The following is a 13149-nucleotide window of genomic DNA, read 5'->3' on the forward strand; positions in this document are numbered from 1 at the left end:
CTTTCCTCTTTTTTTTCCAGAAATGAAAATACATGGAAAATAAGTCTATGAAGATGTTTTACTTTCTTTACTACTAGATTCCTAGCTACTGTATCACACTCATTAGAGCCTCAAAAATGAGCTGTCTGGCAGGAATCTCCTGGTGCCAGCAGACATTGAGGAGGTTGCAGGGTATGTTGTGGCTAGGGGTGGGAATCAAGTCTTAGCTCCTGTGTCCAGAGGGGAGGAGTGCAACTTGGCCAAATGGCCACTGGATTGGAGGAGGGGAGGGTTTCCTGAGATGTTCTCTGAGAACCCTCACAATCATCTACACCTACCTTTATGCTTGCCTTGGGGACTTTTCATCTCTCTTCCAGTACTAATGAATGAGCAAATGAATGAGTGAATGAATGAACACTCCTCCGAGTAGAGATTTTATTTTAATTTTTTTTGAGTTCTAGTGATTTTATTTTAGTCAATTTTTTTAACTGAATTACCATGAGATACACCTGAACACCTGAAGAACCTGCCATCAGTACTCATCAATACACTGGCTCGGCTTTTCACACGCTACCTGTCTAAATGCAAGGTTCCGTCCCAATGGAAAACCAGCAGGACCGTACTACTGTTCAAGAAGGGAGACATCCATGACATTGACAACTATCGCCCGATCTGCCTATTGTCTGTCATCTACAAGTTGTTCACTCGAGTCATCCTAAATAGGATTGGTGGAACACTAGATGAAGGACAACCATGCGAGCAAGCCGGGTTCCGCAAAGGATTCAGCACCATCGACCATATCCACACGATAACCAAGCTCTTTGAGGTTTCTCGGGAGTTCAAGATGCCGCTCTGTTTAACGTTCATTGATTTAAAGAAGGCCTTTGATTCTGTTGAGATGGAAGCGGTCATTGAAGCCCTAGCCAATCAGGGCATTCAAGCCCAATACATCAAGATCCTCCGTGAGCTGTATTGCGATTCACTACCAGGATCTCACCATTCTACAAAGAAGTAATTATTGATGTCAAGAGAGGGGTTCGGTAGGGTGATACCATTTCACCGAAACTCTTCAGTGCCACCCTCGAGAACATCATGCGATGACTGGAATGGGAAGGAATGGGCGTGAAGATAGATGATCGGCAACTACACCACCTCCGCTTTGCTGATGACATTGTTTTAATAACACCAAACATCAGCCAAGCGGCACAAATGCTGGCCGACTTTGACTGTGAGTGTGGAAAGGTAGGACTACAGCTGAATCTTACGAAGATAATGTTTATGAGAAACAGCCTTGTTCCTGATGCCCCATTCGCTCTCAACGGAATGACCATCTCTGAATGCAACAGCCATGTGTACCTAGGTCGAGAAGTCAACATGACAAATGACCTGGCAACCGAGCTGTACAGGAGGAAGAGAGCGGCTTGGAACGCCTTCAAGAACGTGGAAGAAATAGCTAAGAGGACGAAGAACCTCCGGCTCCGGGCACATCTCTTTGATTCCACTGTTCTTCCTGCATTAACATATGCCTCAGAGACCTAGGCCCTACACAAACAGGATGAGAACGCTATTCAGGTCTCCCAAAGAAGAATTGAAAGAGCTATGCTTGGAATATCATGTTTCACTCAAATGAGAGAAAGAATCCGGAGTTCTGACATCCGTCTACGATCAAGAATCAGGGATGCTGTCTCATTTGCCAAGGTGTCAAAAGTCAGATGGGCTGGTCACGTAATGAGATTTAAAGATGACCGCTGGACTAGAGCTGTTACCGACTGGACTCCACGGGATGTCAAAAGACCACGTGGCCGCCCATCTACCAGATGGTCAGACTTCTTCATCAAGATCATGAATGATCGGTTTGAGGCTCTTCATGTTCCCAGAGCGAACAGATGCCATTGGGCTACACTAACACCTGACAGGGACAAATGGAGACGTTACTGGCACCCACCCGAGCAAATCGATGACTAACGGGAAGTTAAGTGATTAAGTGATTAAATGACCATGAGATACACAGGTACAAAGTTGTTCATGATTGGGTTATTGGATGCTCCAATACTCAGCCCTTCACCAGTGAACATTTCCCATGACCAGTGTCCCCAGTTTCCCTCCGGCCACCACCCTTATTCCCTTCCCAGCCTACAATCTCTATTGCAAATTACAGTCTCTCTCTCTCTCTCTCTCTCTCTCTCTCTCTCTCTCTCTCTCTCTCTCTCTCTCCCTCCCTTTCATTCCCCTCCCTCCCTCTCTTTCTGTCCTCTCTTCCTCCCTTCCTCCCTTCCCCCTCCCTTCTTTCCTCCCTTCCCCCTTTCCTCCCTTTCCCTCCCTCTCCCTCCACTCTCTTTCTCTCTTTCTATCCCTTTCCCTTCTCCTCCCCTCCCTTCCTCTCTTTTTCTCTCTCTCCTCTCTTTCCCTTCCCCCCTCCCCCCCCCCTTCCTCTTGGGCATCATGGTTTGAAACACAAGTACTGACCGGTTATCCTTGCGAAGCCCTTTAAGGCTTTCAGTCCGCCCGCCCCCAGCCCTCCCGGTATCCCTGCATCAGCGCCGGCCTTGGGACCCGGCTGCGCGCGTCCCCAGTGTGCCGAGGCCGAGGACCGTGGGCGCGCCCGCGCCTGTCTGCAAAGGGGGAGGCAGGGGGAAGGGTCGGCTCGGCAGTTCCGCGAGAGGAGGCCGGTGAGGGTGTCGCGGGCTGGGGTCAGGCGTGGGGGTCAGCGCGCGCCCACCATCTCCTCGGCTGCGGCTGCGGCGGCGGCGGCCGGGCCCATCTACTAGTTCCCAGGCAGAGTCAAAGGGTCCCAGCGCCGGGGAGCCTCGCCTCCCGCCTTCCAACCCACCTCCCGCGGCGACAGACATGTTCTGCTGGTCCTACCAGGTGGCCGCGACGTGGCGGGGGCCCAGCCCCCTAGTGGCTTGAGATGCCCACTTGACGCGGTCCTACGGGAAAGGGGGGTGGTGAGGGAAATCCCCCCCCCCCCACCGCCCGCCGGAGGGACCCAAGGAACCCGGGCCACCAACTGCAGCCGAGCTGGAGAATGCAGGAGGGTGGGCCAGTTGACAGGGGTCAGGCTGGAAACAGGCCGCGCTTGAAAGGATAGGAGACAGGGCTGAGGAGGAGAAGTGAAGCTTCCTCCTGGCCTCGGGATAGGGGGGATAGGGGCAGGTGGGCACCCACGACTCCACTGCCAGCACCAGGTGCAAAGATCTTGAGGCACCGCCTCGTTGGTGTCTTGGTGTCTCTCACCCGTTCCTACCTCTATTCAGGCTAAGTCTGCACAGAGGGTAGGGGAATGCCAGCCCTACCCCAGTTCTCAGGCACAGCCAGAGGACAGCACATCTCTGCCACTGATTGCTGGAGTCAAGCCCCTGACCCAGCAGACATGAACGGAGGCTTAAGGGCAAACGGAGCCTCGTCAGCCCCCCCTCATCCGTTGCGAAGCATTCTGCACCCCTTTCTCTTTTTGGAGGGGTCACACCCAGCGAGGCTCAGGGGTTACTCCTGGCTCTGCACTCAGGAGTTACTCCTGGCAGTGCTTGGGGGACCATATGGGATGCTAGGGATCGAACTCAGGTAGGCTGTGTGCAAGGCAAACTCCCTAACCATGTACTATAGCTCTGGCCCCTCTGCACCCCTTTCTGTTGGAGTCCTTCTCTCTTCCATTCTCCCCGGCTGTGCCTCAGGTGTGGAGAGGGGGCCTCGGGGCCTGAGAGTTGACCTGCCCAAGACAGGCAGAAGCTGACCTGTCCCTGCCCTGCCGGTATCTAACTAGGAACCGCCGCTGATCCTTGCCATCACTGCTATCGGGCTCACCGTGCTGGTGTTAACCGTGAGGGGCCTCAACTCACGGAGGAGGAGACTGCTTGTCACCTTAAGAGACCCTGACACCAAATACCCACTGGCCTTGGTTGAGAAAGAAGTAAGAATTTCCCCCTTCCCCTCAGCTGTCAGAGGTGAAAGGGAGAGAGACGAGAGTGATGGGGAATGAGAAGTGGGTTGGCTTTGGGCTTGCTTTCTCATGCTGGGGGCTCAGGAGTACTTTTCCCAGGCAATTGAGCGGCTCAGGGCAGCATCCAGAAAGTTGACTGAGCCTGCCCCTGCTTTCTGTTTTTATCAGGAAATCACCCACAACACTCGGAGGTTTCGCTTTAAGCTGCCCACACCAGACCATGTCTTAGGCCTTCCTGTCGGTAAGTGTTGCCTAGTGAGCCTCGCAGGGCTGGGACTCTCCTGTTAGACACAGCTGAGCGCCACCTGGCCCCGGTAGCTTCTCTGAGCCACAGGAGCCTAGGGAAGATGAGAAGGATTTGAAAACTGTCTATGACCTTCATTGTTCAGTTTGGTCAAACATGAAAGTATTAATAAGCACTGAAAAGAAGTGAGTTTAGAGTCTAGGGCTAAGGTTCAGCAGTCAAGCACTTTCTAGGCTCCTGTGTGAAGTCTTCAGTTCTGTCTCCAGCACCATGATAGAAACAACAGCAAAAGTGAGATAGAATCAAGTCTAAGATCTCACCAGGCTTCTTGTAGAGCCAACTTAGACAAGTCTGTCAACCCCTCGGGGCCCCATCTATGAAGTGGGGTTTCTTAGATCTCCCTGGTACTTGAGTTGTAAGTGGTGGGTGTGAAAATTCAGAAACTGCAAAGTGCCTCTTCATGGGTAGGATGGGAGTAGCTGATGATCCCCTTGTAGTCAGTAGAAAGACCTGGAATATGGGGGAGTTGGTGCCTTCCCCCTCACACCCTCCTACCACATGAATTCTCATCAGTTACCCACTCAGGAAGAGCCTCATTATGGACAGGAGCTATAGCATCCTGGAGTTGAAGTTGCCCTGTTTCTAGTCTGTAACATCAGCCACCGACTAAGTCAGCCTGCTTGAGGTGGGAACTCCCACAGCCTCGATCCAGAGCTTTGAATCAACTCCTATGCGCTCCCTGCTAGATAGAGACCCTAATCCATGGCCTGCTTGTCTTGTGGACACAGGACAAAACCTTGACCTCACCCATTCTGGTATCAAGATTACATAGTAGATAAGCAACCTGGACTCTCAGCTTCCTCGTGGCTTCCTTGCTCCTTTTCCATCTATAGAAGCTTAGTACTGGATGGCTGCCTCCTAGCCCTCTGTCTGCCTTGTGAGGCCAGCCCTGCTATAAAAAAAGGCAGAAAGAATGAAGAACCTTTAGGGCATTTTCCTTGCATGTGACTGACCTGGGTTTGATTCCTCAGTGCCTCCCGGAGAGCTCAGCAAACTACCAAGAGTATCCCGCCCACACGACAGAGCTTGGCAAGCTCCCCATGGCGTATTCGATATGCCAAAAGGTAGTAATAATGAAAAGGCTCACAATGAAGACTTTACTGGTGCCTGCTCAAGCAAATCGATGAACAACGGGAGGACAGTGCAGTTTTTAGTATCTGCCATGAGTCACTCTCCTTGGCTCTGAGGCTGGCAGTGCAAAGTTAGTGAGACAAGGCAATTTGGAACCTTCTGGAAGAATTTGTTGTAAAAACTCAGAGCTTACTCATCATTCCTGTGCTTTAATGAGAAGTTGGTTAGAGATGAGCCCCGTGGGACCAGCTGGTGTAACCCCATTTTCTCTAGCAATGCCAATCTGAAAGACCCTTTCTAACATTTACAGTCTCAGACTCCCAGAAGGAAGTTGCCTCCGACATTTATTCTGAAGTTGACCCTAGTGCCAAACCAGGTCCCTACCCGTGTCATTGAGCCTATACTTTCTTCACCCAGAGTATTTGTGCCACCTCTGAGACTTTGGTTTATGTTCCTGAAACAGATGTAATGACTATCTCTTCTTACACCTTCTTTCTTTCCCCTCCTCCCCTCCTCTCACTCTTCCTAGATCTGTGCTACTGTTTACACACTAGTTCGGTCTTCCTGTGTCATCCAGTTTCCTGTTGCTGTTAGTGCCCATGTCTGCAGAGACTGTGGCACACAGCTTTCTCTGGCCTCAGTCTCTTAGCATCTCTCTCCTCGCCACAAATTGCCATAGTCACTGATGTCTCCTATCATAAACCCAATAGATAAATAAGTTACCCAGCTGTCATCTCTCTGGGATCTAGTCGTCATCCAGAGGTCTGTGGCCACACCTGGTCCATTATAGTTTGGGAATGCTGAGAAGCAGGGTTCTTCGCACTGTCCCTGCTCCACTGAGTAGGGCCTTTAGTGAGAAAGACACAGAGTTATTGTTCTTGTTGATCTCCTGCTCCATGGGCGTCTAACTTCAGGGACTCAACATAATGGTGCAGCCAGACTGCTCTGTTCCAGGCAGAAGGATTCAGATGGAGGGGACCATAATTCATTCACAGTCCCTATGATGCACCCAATTCAGAAAAATAAACTTTGTGAAGGCAACGTATATTGCTTTAAAATGAAAACAATTCTTTCTGATATTTTTTAGAGTTTGGGAATGATATCTAGTGATGTTCAAGGGCTACTCCTGGTTCTGTACTCAGGGTTACTCCTGGTAGGGCTCAAGGGAACAGACACAAACAAGAATTGAATGCAGACTTTCTACATGCTTTTGCTTTTACTGTAGCTTGTTGAATAAAATCTCTGCCCCCTTATAATTTTTAATCCCCAGCCTCCAACATTAGTCCTCCTTGATCTGTAAGGCATTCTCTGATAGTTCATCTACATGAAGCTCAGAATTGTAGCTGTAGACTGAGACAAAAAAGAAACAGTATTCCCATTCACAGAGCAAGAAGATGGAGTTTTCCCAGGGTAGCACAAGGAGGAGGGACAAGAGGGTAGCCTGAATTGTTGCCTGTTCTTCCTTCTCCCATGCGCTCTGCTGCACAATGTGTAGTTCACTCAGACTTACTATTCATGCCTTTCTCTGTAGGTCACTATGTCCATCTCATAGCCTCCATCAATGACAACATAGTCACCAGACCTTACACACCAGTGTCCAGTGATGATGATCAAGGCTTTGTGGATTTGATTGTAAAGGTAAATGATTCAATCCTGTTCAGCTCTCTCTACCTCACAGACCATGTAAGTGAGGAAACCAGACCCTGGACGTGGCTTTCCAACAGTGTTTTTGTTTGTTTGCTTGTTTTTGAGCCACATCTAGAAGTGCTTACTCCTGACTGTGCTCAGGGGTCACTCCCGTCAGTTCCCAGGAGACCTCATGTGATACTGGGGGTCCAACTCTGTACAACAGACTGGTGCCTTAACTCCTACACTGTCTCTTGCATCCCAGCAGTGTCATTCAACAGCGCCACAGTTGACGTGGTGAAGTCTTCAAGAATTAAAGACTTTAGTTACAGCAACTGTGAGGGCAGATTTTCTCTGATGGTTTCCAGTAGCAGAGAAATGCTTTTTGATTTGTATGCAGCTGTAGACTTGGGTCTGATGGTGTGAAAACTGTGCTGTCTTATTTCTCAGGTCTACTTTAAAAATGCCAGTCATCCAGAAGGGGGAAAGATGAGTCAGTACTTGGATAACATGAAAATTGGGGATTGCATCCTTTTCCGGGGGCCGACTGGACGTCTGGTCTATAATGCACCAGGTACTTGTGAATTGTCATTGGACTTCCAGCTAGGACAAAGAAGATACATACAATGATTTCATTGTTATAGTAAACGTCTCAGTTTTGAGATATATGGGCATGTCCTTAAAGTCCACTTAGTTTACAAGATTGTAAACCTCACTATTATTAGGGGAATGATTTAGATTTTTCTCACCACTACTGTGATCAAAGGTGTAGGCTAGTGCCAAAGAATGGATAGAAGGGTGGAGAGAAGGGTGGAGAGAGATGAATGACTCTTGGAAAGAAGGAAAGAATCCTTGTTCATCTTTGTACATATTCATTGTTCTTTACTGATGTACATTTTTTTAAAATGCTCTTTTGGGTATTGTATTAGCTTCCTGCTTCCCTCCTTTCTCAGAAGGAAAGGTCTAGTGATATTGAAGGAGGTGCAGAGTGGGTTCCCATCTCAGTGTATTGGGGCTAGCGAGGCCACTGTCACCAGAACTGACTTGAACCGATACAGCCACCTCCTCCAGTGGCCTTGCCTGTTAGGAGTTCCAGGAAAGTCAGCGATCTTCAGCAGATGCTCACAGGAGCAGCAAAAGTCAGAAGTTTCCTCTGTGTTTCAGGAGATATTTCCATCAGAACACAGACTGCACATGATCCTGAAACAAGAGTGTTTGAGAACTTGGGAATGATTGCTGGGGGCACAGGTGAGAGGCATCTGGGGGCTTTACAGGGTGAGTTCTGAGACTGTGATTGCCTTTGGAAAGGTGATGTGAGGGACTCCTTCCCTGGCTCTTTCAGTTAGAAATGCAGTGTCCCCAACAGGCCTTGAATGGGCCCTTTATGTCCTGATCTTCAACCAATATAACATCTGCCCCAGGAGTCTGGGAAACATTTACAGTCAGTCTGGGCATCACGGAGCTGCCTGGGAAGACCCACACATGGTCGCCCAAGGATCCAGTTCAAGCCTGAACCCCACCCCTTGAAAATGAAGACCTGAAAGGAAACTAACATGTAAGGACACTACATCATGCCAGGCTCTGTAATAATCATGTTCAGATCATCACATACTTGTCATTATTTGTTCTACGATGAGGGCAGTGAGGACTACAGCCACTGACTGCAGGACATGACTCACCTCCTTCAGATAGTTAGTGAGAGAGCTGGGGAGGAACCCCCTTTCCTGTCCCAAAGCCACATCCTTGCCATCATATATGACAACGAGAACGGACTTTGGGGTACTGTTGTGTCAGAAGCGAAAACCAAGATGAAGGGTGATGCCCCACTTTGGTATTGATGCCGAGGTTGGAGGGGTGTTCAAAATTATAGAACTGGGGGCAAGGAAAACTGTTGAACTTCATAGAGCAGCGGCTGTGGGCACTAAGAGGGAAAGAGAGCTGACCAGTCCGTGTCCTGTGTTCCAGGGATCACGCCCATGCTGCAGCTCATCCGGCACATCATCAAGAACCCTGCTGACAAGACCAAGATCTCTCTGCTCTTTGCCAACCAGGTCTGTTCCGCTGAGTCAGTTCCAAGCATGTGGGGCGGGACAGAGCATTTGCTGAGCTCTGCCCTCACCCCTCCCCACACACTGAGCTCACACTGTGGACTGCTGGCAGTTCTGGGAAGGTTCATAGATCCAGCGAGGCCCCTGGCTGCTTTCCCTTTAAAAACCAAACAAAACAGGCATAGTCTACCCCCAAAACTAAATTCTCCTTCCTTCCTTCTTTTAATAGGCATTCCTGTGCTTTTCTAAAGTAAAATCATAGATGCCCTCATGGAAATTTTAGAAAATACAGGAACAATTAGATATTTGCTCTTTTTTGCCTATTTTTTTAAAATTATTATCTATTGACAACAAAATGTTTTTATGTGTGAGGTTTTTTTCTTTTTGGGTCACATCCGGTGATGCTCAGGGATTACTCCTGGCTCATATACTCAGTAATTACTCCTGGCGGTGCTTGGGGGAACCATATGAGATTCTGGGAATCAAACCCAGGTCGGCCTTGTGCAAGGCAAACGCCCTACCTGCTGTGCTATCACTCCAACCCCTGTGTTTTTCTCAACATTACCACACAGGCTTTATCTTTTTATTAAAATTCTTTGTATTTTCAACATAGTCCTTTCGGTTGTGTCATCACCTACCACTCTCCTTCCCCATTCGGATAATTTTCAGTAAATCATACAGCAGGGCTAGGAGATAGTCAGTGGCTAGGGCACATGCCTTATGTGCTTGATCCCTGCTTCATCTGCAATACCACAAGGCACCCCGGCTGTAAGGGTCCTAAGAGCTGCGGAGCACTGCCAGCCTGGCCTTGGTCGTCCCTGGCACGGCAGGCCCTGAGCAGTACTGCATCCCTGGCCCTTGATGTATTGACCAAGTATTGCTAGAAGTTGCCCCTAGGCTGCCTGAGCATCTCTTAGAAGACCTTCACCCTAAAAAAAAAATCAAAGAATAAATATGACTCACAAAGTGGAACTATCAGAATCAGAATCATGATGTTACTGTGCATTATCATTGAGCCTCTGACAGATCACTTTTGATGCTACCACATTTTCCCTCTGAATTAAGATTATAATTTCTGTTTTCCTTTCTGGTACTATTATATATTATGGGGTTGGAGAGAGAGTATAGGGGATAAGGTGCTTGCTTTGCATCCTATCCAGCCTGATTTGAATCACCAGCATCACATAATGGTCCCACAAGCAGACTAGTCTCTGAGGTGACCCCCTATATATATCACGGTCATGGTCCTTCCGTTGTTCATTGATTTGCTTGAGCGGGCCCAGCAATGTCTCCAGTGTGAGACTTTGTTGTTACTGTGTTTGGCATAACGAATACGTCACGGGTAAGCTTGCCAGGCTTTGCCGTGCTGGCGAGATACTCTCGGTAGCTTGCCGGGCTCTCCGAGAGGGGCAGAGGAATCGAACTCGGGTCGGCCATGTTGGCTGCGTGTCAGGCAAACGCCCTACCTGCTGTGCTATCACTCCACCACCCTGAACGCGCCCGATCTTGTCTGATCCCTATATATATATATATATATATAATAATATATTAAAAATATTATAATATATATATATGTACAGGCTGGACTGATAGCACAGCGGGTAGGGCATTTGCTTTGCACGTGGCCAACCCAGTTTGATTCCTCCTGGATAGCCAGGAGGCTATCCTCTTTCCTTCCTCTTGGATAGCCAGGGAAGCTACCAAGAGTATCCTGTCTGCACAGCAGAGCCTGGCAAGCTCCCCGTGGCATATTGGATATGCCAAAAACAATAATAACAAGTCTCACAATGGTTATGCCCTTTTGTGCAAATTGATAAACAATGGGAAGGCAGTGTTACTATATATATATATATATATATATATATATATATATATATTGCCCCAGAGAAGAGAGAGCAGAGAGCAGAGGAGGTGGTGGAGCTGGGATGGCCATAGACACTCTGACTCAAAGTTTGCAGGAAAAGCACTTAAAAAGAGGGGAAGCAGCTTGGGCAGGAATGTTTTGACCATAATCTCAGGCTGAGGAACAAGCAGAACATAATTGTGGGATGGGGGTTGGGCACTCGGTTTATGTTGCTTCCTTTCTAGACAGAGGAAGACATCTTGGTGAGAGCGGAACTTGAAGAGATTGCTAGGACTCATGAAGACCAGTTCAAACTATGGTACACCGTGGACAGGCCTCCTGCTGGTATGAACCCCATTGATTCTACCATGGGGAGTTCCATCCTTTAACTACTGCCTAAAGCGCTCTTAGTACTTGTTTGGTGTTTAGGTCGGATTTCAGCTGAGGCTTTGGGTGATACTTTCATGTGGGAAATACAGGTGCTTGAGGCAAAAAAGATTTGGGATGACCTGCTTAGGAGAACGGTCAAGAGAAGCATTTGGTGTCTCCACATAGCACTGACCACTAAAAGAGAACAGAGACATTAGGTCACCTCTACCCCCATACACACACACACACACACACACACTCTCTCTCTCTCTCTTTCTCTCTCTCTCTCTCTCTCTCTCTCTCCCAGAATTCCCTGTAACCTCCATGCACAAAGCATCTAATACTGCCACGGCCCTTCTGCCCTCACTACTAACCTCAGATACTTAGAACTGAGGAGACGCCCCAGCCACTCAGTGTCTAGCTCCCACAGTGTACCTCTCCCCGCCTCTCCACATTGCATTTCTCAAAGCTTCCTAGCAAATGGCACCATCTAATTGAGCTGCTGGTGTGGGGGGGTGGGGGGGGAAGCCACTGGGCTCTGCCCACACAGCTCTCTGCCTTGATTCCCACCACACCCAGCCATGGGCTCCTCCTTACCAATGCTCAGATGCAACAGATGCCAGCTGGGGCCTAAGAGTCCCAGCAGTCAAGCCTGACATTTGAAGTAAATACTGAAGAGGCCAGCCACCCATGCCCCTATCCCTGCCCTCTCCTTTCTATTTCCCCTGCTATACTCTCTGTGGAAACAAGTCGCCTGCTAAGCCTGTAGATCCACCTGGCCTTCCTGTCCCAGCGCTACAGAGAGAGAGGGCAGGAGACCCCAGGAAGGTTCAGGGTAGACCCGGAAGCCCCACAGCTTTCTTTTCTGCTTCTCCTCCACCTCAGATTGGGAGTACAGCGTGGGCTACGTCACCGCTGACATGATAAAGATGCACCTCCCTCTTCCCGGGAATTCCACATTCATCTTGTTGTGTGGTCCACCCATCATGATCCAGGGAACTGTTCTTCCTAACCTGATGAAACTGGGTTACACCGAGGAGATGATTTTCGTCTACTAACACCTCCCTTGTCTCCGGCATATCTGTCAACTCCCTTTCCTCGGTTTTCTAAGTAAGTTCAGCTTCACTCTGTTACACTGGGATCTGATCCAAAGTGCTCTTAAACACCTCGGAAGTCCTCTTTCTAAGCAGAGACCTGCAAATGGAGGCAGAATGACTTTCTGGGACTGTCTTGCCTGAGGAGACTCAGAGGAAGTCCATTTTAGGATCATTTCCCATCATTTAGTGAAATAAACTTCAGTGCAAAGCAGATGACCCATGAGGTGTGGCTCTCGGGCACGCACGAGTGGCAGCTGGAAGGCCAGGTCTGCTACGTGCATGAGCTGTGTGCTTCAGTGTGCCTGGCAGAACCATAACTGGCAACAGCCAGGGAAGAATTCCAGAAAACTCTCTTCGGGGTCTTTGTCAGTTCCCTGTAATCACAAGTTCTGCTTTCAAGGTCAGACTTAATAGAGTTCAAGCACCCTCTGTGTATAAATGGCGTCACAAACAGACATAACAGGGAAGTGGGTGGGCGCCAGGAACACTAGACTCCAAGGCATTTTGCAGGAGCAGAGGAGGCAAAGGGCGCTCTTTTGGTGGGGAGGGGGGATCCCCTAAATGCCTGGCCTATGCTGATTGTAACAAGACAGGGATGTTACTTACAGAAACTCTTCCTTAAATCTCTCACTTCCTTAGACCCCCTGGTTACCCATGGCCCCTGTTGCCTTCTGTCATTCATGGTATGAAAACCCCATTGCTGCAGTGTGGTGGGCGTGCAGTACAGCTCGTGATGGATTTCTTGTCATTCTCATGAACATGGGCTGGGGCAATAGCACAGCGGTAAGGTGTTTGCCTTGTGCGCAGTCAGCCCAGCAGAGCTGGGTTCGATTCCTCCGCCCCCCTCAGAGAGCCCGGCAAGCTACCGAGAG

The 13149-nt window shown here is 49.1% G+C and overlaps 1 protein-coding gene across 1 annotated transcript; it reads left to right on the plus strand.

Moving 5' to 3' along the window:
* The first annotated feature begins 2826 nt into the window (after positions 1-2826).
* LOC130025398 (NADH-cytochrome b5 reductase 2) lies at positions 2827-12238 on the plus strand. The gene is made up of 9 exons (XM_056116352.1): positions 2827-2847; positions 3743-3889; positions 4088-4160; positions 6826-6932; positions 7371-7494; positions 8085-8168; positions 8886-8971; positions 11057-11156; positions 12066-12238. The coding sequence occupies exons 1-9, from the start codon at positions 2827-2829 to the stop codon at positions 12236-12238; spliced, it is 915 nt and encodes a 304-aa protein (XP_055972327.1).
* The last annotated feature ends 911 nt before the right edge of the window (positions 12239-13149 follow it).

Source organism: Sorex fumeus, unplaced genomic scaffold (genome assembly GCF_029834395.1).
Source record: "Sorex fumeus unplaced genomic scaffold, SorFum_2.1 ptg000030l, whole genome shotgun sequence".
In the NCBI taxonomy this organism is placed as follows: Eukaryota; Metazoa; Chordata; class Mammalia; order Eulipotyphla; family Soricidae; genus Sorex; species Sorex fumeus.